We start from the raw sequence: 9,319 nt of genomic DNA, 5'->3' as shown, positions 1-9,319 counted from the left end.
AAAATATACGTTAAAGTCGGTTAAACCAAAACACTAATAACTAAATCTTTATGGAATGGCATAGACGCTTAGTGCTAGGCGAACGCCAACTCTACTATCAGTTATAGAGACAACAACAAACTCATGAACCATGGCAGCATTTTATTTACATACGAAATAAAATGCAAAAAATATATAAGAGTAAAAGTAAAACGGTTAAATTGACATAGAATGTTTATGTACAACCACAATTTATTTTGTATGTAAACAATAATTTTTCCTATTGACTTATTTGAGTCATCTAAGTTTCAATAACTACTTATACCAAAAAAAACTTTATTCAGTCAAAGGGAAATATATATGTTTAGGAATATATATAGCTAATTTGTTTTGGTGATTTGTAAGCGTATTATTATTATTTGAATGCGATTTAACAATCAGCTATATTCGCAATTATTGTTGGGCCCTTTTACTTCACTGATCATGATTTTCTTTAATTTTCATGTTCTTTTTTCTGAAAAAAATCGTATAGTTCATTGAACACAATAGGAAAATTGGATAGTGGATTTGCCCCACACGTAGACCCATCAGAAGCAAATATGATCTTCCAACAACGAGTAGTCACTTATTGAATTTGTTTAACACGCTTTTGCCTTTAAATTTTATTTTATCATTTTATTGATAAGAACACAAAATCTAATGAAGGGTCAATATACTGTATAGTACTGAACTGCTGATAATATATTAATTTTTTCCTGAAGCATCTGTAAAAGGGGAAAAAAAAGTTACTAAATTGATAGTACAGTTCTGACTTGTGAGACACAGTACTCTAACAGCATAATTATCGGTGGGTTATTAGAAAGGAAGTTCTTAAATTTTTTATGAATTAGTTGTGTACTGTTTGGAATATAAGAACCCATGATCTTTTAGATAAAATTTTCTTCTTTATTGGTAGGTTCTTATTTTGGGTTTCTTATTTTTTTTTAAATTGTTTTTTAAAATTTTAAATAGAATAAAAGTGGTATAAATGTGTAAACATTTAAGATTTTATAAGATTAGAAAATATTGCATTTAAACTAATTTTCAAAAATACATATTACAACAAAAGTGCAATTTATAAATGGAGAGAATGATTAATTTTAATACTGATTTGCTCCAAATTTTGCCCAAATATGCTTAACCAAATCATCTTGCAAGCATTTATTTTTTTCTTTATCGCGAACACCCTTTCGATTCTTGAGCATAGTAGCGACACATGAAGGCATGGGTGTTGGAAGCGTGTAGTCAACTTCTGAAGCTCTACTTGACTCCATTTGTGTGAATTCAGTTTCATCAAACAGAGTGTACCCATCTCGTTCGTCCTCTACTATCATATTGTGCAGTATGATACACGCTCTCATTATTTTTCCAATTTTTACTGTATCCCAAATAAGAGCCGGGTTTTTGACTATGGCAAATCGAGCCTGCAAAACTCCAAAAGCACGCTCTACATCTTTACGTACAGCTTCTTGTTGTCTCGCAAATAAAGCGTCTTTTGGAGTTTGTGGCAATGGAATAGATTGGATAAAAGTAGACCTTTTGGGATAAATACCATCCGTCAGATAGTAAGCCAATTTATACTCATGTCCGTTGACACTGTATTTAACTTTAGGAGCTCGACCATGCAAAATATCATCAAAGACTAGAGATCGGTCAAGAATATTGATATCGTTTAATGTACCTGGTAGTCCAAAGAAAACATGCCAGATCCAGAGATCATACGAAGCCACCGCCTCTAAAACGATTGTGGGCTTTCCAGATCCGCGGGTCTATTGACCTTTCCATGCGGTGGGACAATTCTTCCACTCCCAATGCATACAATCGATGCTTCCTATCATGTCGGGAAATCCGCGAAACTCGCCAATGTCGAGTAGTCTTTGAAGATCTGCTAGTGTGGGTCTTCTCAAGTACTCATCTCCAAATAAATTTACGACTGAATCTGTAAAATTGTCCAAGCATGATAGCGCTACGTTTGCAGAAAGTCGGAGGTATTCGTCAAACGCATCAGCTGCACAACCATATGCCATCATACGAATTGATGATGTACACTTTTGCAATGTAGACAGACCCAACCTTCCGGTAGCATCTCTTCTTTGTTGAAAATAGGGAACTTCATTTGCGAGCTTATCCACAATACGCATGAATAATGGCTTGTTCATTCTAAAACGGCGACGGAAAATGTTGGGAGGGTAAGTAGGATCTTCACTTAAATAATCATTCCACAAGTGGTCATGACCGACTTCTCGATTTCTTTCAATGTGAATTTGCTTTTTTCTTGGTTTAGGTGGTGGTTGACTTTGGATTGGTGGAGTTAGAAGATTTTGCCATACATGATTGGTGATTTGATCGCATGTTTGATTAAAACATTCATCAAGTATGTCATCAACATCATTTTGGGAAGAAGAAGGGGAAGGAGAAGCCATTGTAAAAAAAATGAANAAAAAAAAAAAACTAAAGAGAAGGAGTTTTTCTTGGTTGGTATTGAGAATAATAAGAAACTGCTTGTGATACATATTGTTGAGAATCGTTGATCATTATATAGAAAAAAGAGGTAGCTTGAGTTCTTGAAATTTGTGGTACACAACCATTGGAAATAATATGTGGTAGAAGTAAATAATGACAAAAGTACTTGTACAAACATGTGGTAAAAGCACAAAAATACAAAAGAGCTTGTAAAAACTTGTGGTAGAAACACAAAAATACAAAAGAACATGTGTCAAATGAGAGTTGTTGTGTGTCACGGACATGAGAGGCTTCACGGACTGATGAAAGGTTGGCTTCTTTCTCGACCTGTCCGATTACAAACACAATCACAAACACAAACTTAAACAGATTAATTAGCCTGTCCGATTACAAAAAACAAGGAACCAATCACAAACACAAACTTAAACAGATTAATTAGCTTGTCCGATTACAAAAAACACAAGAAACCATTCGATTACACATACTTAAACAGACTTACACATAAACAGACAAAAAACACAAGAACCATCCAAATATCAAACAATCGAATACTTAAAACACTAAAAACACAAACAGTTAAAAAACTACATTCTTTAACATTCAAGCTTAAGACATCATGTCTTGAATTAGCTTCTCCTTAAGAGCTTTTTCAGATTCAGTTAGTGAATCTTTTTTAGCAATCAGATTTTCAAGCATCACATGCTTGATATGCTCCTTCTTCAATGCAAACTCCTTCTCTTTCAATGCAAAGTCCTTCTCCTTCATCTCATACATCCTCGACACACGCTCCAACTGACACTCCAAGTAAGCTTTACCATCTTCCTCCACATCCGGTTCGGCCTTGGAGCTTTTTTTTTACTTCCCCTTCGCAGCCTTAACACTAGGAGGTCGGGGCATTGGTTCATCGACATCAATCGCAGCTTCAACACTCGCTCTTCCCCTTTTCACTCCATTAGCTTTAATATATGTGGAGGCACACCATTTTTGATCGTACCTTAAGACAAGCCATGCATGCTCCAATGTAAACCTATGTCCATGATCATTAAAGCATATCTCATGTGCTAACTTCATCACATCATCTTCATTCTGTCCACTAGATTTCTCCCTACTCGCAGCCTCATAACATCCAGCAAACTTGCACACCAAGTCGTTTATCCTCCCCCACCTCTGCTTACAGTGACTCGCCTCTCTCTTTGGCCGACTAACAACATTCGGACAGGATGCAAAGTATTTCGCAATCCTCCCCCAAAAGGATGCAAGTCTTTGTTGGTTGGAAGTAATCAGATCCGTGCTAGTGTTGAGCCAAGCGCTGACCAACATGGTATCATTTATTGGTAACCATGCTTGCCTTGACTTGCGGTTTTCTTGTGGGGATGCAGGTGAAGATGGAGCTTCAGAACATGGACTTAGAGAAGGAGAGTAATCGAGGTTTTGGGTATCAAGTTGACTTTGTAACAGATTCAAATAGCTAGAGGTGGGACGATAAGGATTCATGTAATCGTTTGGATCCATATTGCTAAAGGGAGAAGGAGGTGTGTTTGTTAAATGAGAATTAAGAGATTGCTAAAGGGAGAAGGAGATGTGTTTGTTAATTGAGAAACAAGAGATTGCTAAAGGGAGAAGGACTTGTGTTTTGTTAAATGAGAAACAAGAGATTCGTAAAGGAAGAAGGGGTTGTGTTTGGATCCATATTGCTAAAGGGAGAAGGAGATGTGTTTGTTAAATGAGAAACAAGAGATTGTCAAAGGGAGAAGGACTTGTGTTTTGTTAAATGAGAAACAAGAGATTCGTGTTTTGTTAAAGAAGGATTTGTGTTTTGTTTGTGTTTGAATTTATAAGGTTTAGTTTATATTTATGTTGGTTTAATTTTTGAAATAAAGTGTTTACCTAAACTACAACAACCACACATTAAACACATCAATGACTGACTAGACTAATACCAACAATAGCAATTACTAAACCTATTTATCACAACCAACAAACAAAAGCTATAACATCAAAGATTACACTAATACCTACACTATCAAGTACTAAATCTATTTATCACAACCAAATAAATGCAAAAAAGTTGAGGATGATGATTATCTTCCTTCATGGCCGAAGAGATCCATGTTTGTCCATACTCAATAGATCCTTCACACTCTATATTCATCAATGCATCAATCCATGTTTGTCCATTTAACCTCAAAACAAAAGACAGATCCGCGGTTAATGAAGCCCAAATTCAAAATAAAATTAATCATTCATGAACAAGCTAAATCGAACAAGAACAATGTACTCTAAAATTATACAATCATGTGTCAAGAACAAAAACATTTACTAAATCATCATTAGCTACCACAAATAACAACATCAAAAACAACTAATAACAACACAAAAAACAATCATGTGTCAAGAACCGAAACAATTACATATCCAACTCCACACATTATCTAAACTTAACCAAAACGGATCATCATTAGCTTACACAAATAACAACACCAAAAACAACAAATAGCTTCTGTTGAATCAAGTTAGTAACTTTAATCAGCATATTGTGATACATTCATGGCCAAATCTTTTCAAATTCATCATAACCGGAGTTAAAAAGTACTCATCTGCTAAAGTAAGGATCAAAACGGAACACATGAACACCAAGAATCCTAATTTTCTAAGAAACATAAAAAAACCTTAATTTTCGATCCAAAATCAAAAAAACCCTAATCATCAAACACTAATCGAGATTGATTCAATCAGTGATTAAATTGAGAAACTTACCCTCTGCTTCCAATTGATTCAATCTCTTCCGATTGAGTGGACTCCCAATTCACGAAACCCTAATTTCCAAATCGCCTCTCCTACATGCAATCAGAGCCGATTCACGATTCAATCAAAATATCGCGATGGGACACGGCAATCTCCTCTTCCTCCGGCAGAAATCTCCTCTTCTCCGACAGCAATTTCCCCTTCCTCCATACTCAGACGATTCCAAAAACAATTCTTCGTTTTCTCACAATCGCGAGAGAAAGGGTGAGAGAGAGAGAGAAAAAGAGAGAGAGAGAAAGAGAGAGAGAAAAATGGGAAGCAAATATTTTTTTCCACATTTTCTATTTTTTCGTCAAGCCAATAGCACGCTGAAACGTCTCTTACAACACATGGATATTATATAACAACTCCCCTTACATTTTTTCTTTTGTTTTGCTTTATTTTTTTGCATCAAAAAACTAAGAGACAGGGGTTGAACCCCCCAATAAACAAGGTCTAACAGTAGTTGTTTGAAGCTTCTCGGCTGACTTTTTAAGCGTTTGTTTCTTTAAATGATGCCGTTTCCTAAACCAAACCTTCTAGCCATATCCAAGGGTTCTCTCCCACTGTCCTCAGATTGAAAATGAACCATGGAGAAAACGATCGTGAAGTTTGGCCCTGAACACTGGCTACAACTTATTGATGCACTCATTATCTTTCAAAAAGTATCTCAAGTCCTGGAAGTGAAGCGGTTCGTTTCCCCAAGAGGTCCATCCGGCAGCCATTTCCCTAGCAAATAGCTCAAGGCACCGAGCACGTTGAGACCCGGGGACGTGTTTCATGAGTATCTCTACAAACATGTCCAATAAAAAAAGTATTAAATCAGGGAGCTGTACAGAAAGAATTTGAGCAAATTGCATTGTGCTCTTGAATTTGATGAAGCCAATCGCAAAACAAAGCTGTTGAAGAATGAAATATGAATACCTCCAATAGGGGGTTTCCTCGAAAAATCTCCAGGGATGCTTATGATTATCTGCTTCTTATCCAAGACTTTAAAATCTGACCTAGTTTCTGATCCTGAAAGCTATGAGACATATACATCCACAAGGCTGTTCAAGCAGAAGTTCGTTTCACAGATTATTCAACTAACAAAGAAAAGAATTGACTTACTTCGGTAAAGCAGTAGCCTAGTAGAAGGTACTCGTAAGGTTTATGATGGACCAGGTCCAGATCGCAAATCAAAGCACTATCTGGTTTCACCTGAAACATTAACATAGTCAAGTCAAGTATGCAACTCAGAAACCAAGATGGGGCTTGAGAGGTGAAAGATGCTCTCTCACCTTTAACCAATACATTGTAGCAGCATACTTAACTCCCCACGCAGGGAATAGCTCTTTCTCAACAAAGTTAAGTAATTTCTCTCTATTGGTCACCCACAAAGCCACGAGAGCTCCTTCAGCATGAGCAAGCTGCTTGATCGGGAGGGATAAGAAGTATCTGTTTGGTAAAGTAGGATACCTAAAAAGAAACATGGCTCAGGAAACATTCTGATACAAAAGTTGCTTATTCACAGGCACTACTTCAAGTCAGTAACAAACTTTGATTTCTGATGAGCGCTTGCGTTTTCCCATGGTGGATCAATAACTATAAGATTGAAGCCTTCTGCAGGTTTAGCTGCATGTATGACCCCAATAAGATTAAATAAATAGCTATACTCAATTGCCTATCGATATGTCTTGCAAACAAATGAATTAGGACCAATCAACCGGAGGCAGGATACTCTAGAGCTCAGCTTTTAGCAAAATCTCTATATTAGAAAATAGCACTAGTTACCAGGAACGAGGTTTCGGATGTGCAGTAAATCAGACTTCAAGGCAACATGGGAAAAAGAAATGTAAAATCAGAAGAACCACTCCACACATCATCAACTAAAAAAACTCCATCTTTTATAAAGAATCATAAAGGAAAATTCACAAACCATGTAGAAGCAACTCTTTCTAGGCATTATATATCTCCGGTTGGAAAACTCAGCTTCAACTTCTTCTCCGCTCTCGTTCACTACTAAGTTATTAAACACTTGAAACACTCTCTTTTCATTGCAATTGTCAATTAAGCAACCTAACAAGACCACATAAGACCAATCAGACCATCAAGTTCTTGGGATTCAAATAAGATTTAGCAAATGAAATAGAAAGAGACAAAAAACCTTCATTATTATCACAATGTAGATTAAAATCCAGTGTTATCTCATACAAAGGAGCTTGCCACACTCCTCCAAGCTCAACAAAAGAGAGTCCATCGTCAAAACACTTAGTCAACAAACTAGAATCATCATTATCATCATCATCACTTAGACCTTTCGTTAATTTTAACAGCTCTGTTTCTCCAAGAAACGAATCAAGGGCTTTAGATAAGAACAGCCTCGCATCCTGATGACGAAGATTCGAAGCTAGCTCTCCTGCATTAGGAAGGTGAAAGCTAGGGGCTTTCTGCTTCCGTTTTCGCTTTCTCGGATTAGGGTCTTTGGGTTGTGAATTGAGATGCTTCGGATTGAAGAAACGTGTGTAGTAAGCAGAAGGTGAAACCCTAAATTTGGTGTATGAACGATTGATGATGCGAACTGGGTCTAAGAAGAACCAATTTGAGTCGTCGGATTCGTAGATTCCCGAATCAATGAATTGAGCTAGCTTCTCAGTTTTCGCCATTAACGACGGCTCTAAAACACTCTCTCTGCTTCAAACAAAAGGACAGACAGACGTAAATGAATATTCTCATTAACCCCTCGAATTTTCATAATTGAGCACAATTAGCCCAATAGTTTTGAATGTAACAACTAAACCCAAAATCTAGTTCGAAATTCAAACACTTGTGAAATTTCCGGGAACCCACGGGTTTTGATCATTTAATATATCGTATACGCAAAACCCATTAATAGCTCCCAGATTTATTATAGCTAATGGTCTAAAAACAATAAAGAACAAATGTATGAAAACAAGATTTGATTTTTTTTATGGGAGTGGGAAGTGGCAAGAACAAGCATTAAAAGTATACGAATAATTGAAGCAGGGGTTTGGTGAGGGGTCGCTTTGATAGTTTCCCCAAATATGGGGACGGTTTTATTTGTGGGGTGTGTGGCCTTTGTAAACTGTGACAATGACAATGACCCCCGATTAAAGTTACAGCCAAATAATTGATCCAAAACTGTAATTTTCATATGGTAAAATCATGTACTAATCGTATATTTTTTTAGAAAATCTTCTTAACCTACCTACCTTTATAGACCCTTACTAGAGCTATATTGGCTGAAATAAAATAAATAAAAACTTACTAGAGCTCTTTTTTATTAGAAGACCAATGCCAATGTGTTTTAACAGTGTTATCATTAAAAGATACATAAACATTAAATTAGAAAACCCCTTATCATCAACGAGACATGTTCGATGTTGTTTTCTTTAGTCATTATATGAGTTTAAGTTATTGTTCAATGTTTTATTTTAATGTATTTGATACATTAAATTTCACTTACGAAGCAGTACTAATTTTGTGTTTACTACATACTGTGCTATAGAACCTGGTTTTCAAAAAAGTAAAACACTTTTTTTTTTTTTTTTTTAATATTACAAAGAAAGAAAATCTAGTAATGGAGCAAGCAATAATTATCCATGTTTTAAAAGTTTCCACATAGCATTGATTACGTCCCGCAAAATCGCTAGACCCACCATCTTCGTCTCGATTAATGACTAATCCCCGCCTAGCATCGATTATCCAATTATGCCTGTCTAATTTGATTATAATCTGTCTAATCCGATTACTTCCCGCTTAATTTTGTATATACCGATTATTTTTAAAATCAAATATATATATTTTTGTTATTTAGACATTTAAATTAAGATTTTATGATGTTTTATAATGACTAATGTACAAAATTTTAATGAAAAATCATAAAAATTTCTTTTAAAATTATGTTTTTACGTGTTTACGGTAATTTTAAAGACAATACTATAGTTTTATATTTTATTTGATATTTTTTAAAAATATAAACAGAATTATTCATATATTTAATTCTATATATTTGAATTTTATTATTAATTTAATAAAATAACCCTAAAACTAG

General features: G+C 35.4%; 2 protein-coding genes across 2 annotated transcripts; both read right to left on the bottom strand.

The window, feature by feature from the left end:
* Positions 3,337 to 3,993, bottom strand: LOC104743401 (glutathione S-transferase T3-like). The gene has a single exon (XM_010464489.1). It carries the CDS (start codon positions 3,991 to 3,993, stop codon positions 3,337 to 3,339), a length of 657 nt encoding a protein of 218 aa, XP_010462791.1.
* LOC104740631 (methyltransferase-like protein 2) lies at positions 5,535 to 8,154 on the bottom strand. The gene is made up of 8 exons (XM_010461298.2): positions 7,412 to 8,154; positions 7,184 to 7,323; positions 7,039 to 7,072; positions 6,804 to 6,879; positions 6,546 to 6,723; positions 6,376 to 6,465; positions 6,190 to 6,289; positions 5,535 to 6,055 (listed from the first exon to the last, which is right to left on the bottom strand). Exons 1-8 carry the CDS (start codon positions 7,908 to 7,910, stop codon positions 5,895 to 5,897), a joined length of 1,278 nt encoding a protein of 425 aa, XP_010459600.1. The 5' UTR covers positions 7,911 to 8,154; the 3' UTR covers positions 5,535 to 5,894.

The sequence above is a fragment of the Camelina sativa genome, chromosome 14, assembly GCF_000633955.1.
Source record: "Camelina sativa cultivar DH55 chromosome 14, Cs, whole genome shotgun sequence".
Taxonomy (NCBI): domain Eukaryota; kingdom Viridiplantae; phylum Streptophyta; class Magnoliopsida; order Brassicales; family Brassicaceae; genus Camelina; species Camelina sativa.
The sequence above is the reverse complement of the archived record's forward strand: the minus strand, read 5'-3'. Positions and strand labels throughout refer to the sequence as shown.

Excerpts from the sequence above, each read along its gene's own strand:
- LOC104743401 (XM_010464489.1), bottom strand. The coding sequence starts at position 3,993 with ATGGATCCAAACGATTACATGAATCCTTATCGTCCCACCTCTAGCTAT.
- LOC104740631 (XM_010461298.2), bottom strand. The coding sequence starts at position 7,910 with ATGGCGAAAACTGAGAAGCTAGCTCAATTCATTGATTCGGGAATCTAC. Across the intron at positions 7,073-7,183 it reads GAAAGAGTTGCTTCTACATG|TCTGATTTACTGCACATCCG; the intron begins GTTTGTGAATTT and ends GTTGCCTTGAAG. Across the intron at positions 6,290-6,375 it reads TAGGCTACTGCTTTACCGAA|CTTTCAGGATCAGAAACTAG; the intron begins GTAAGTCAATTC and ends TATGTCTCATAG.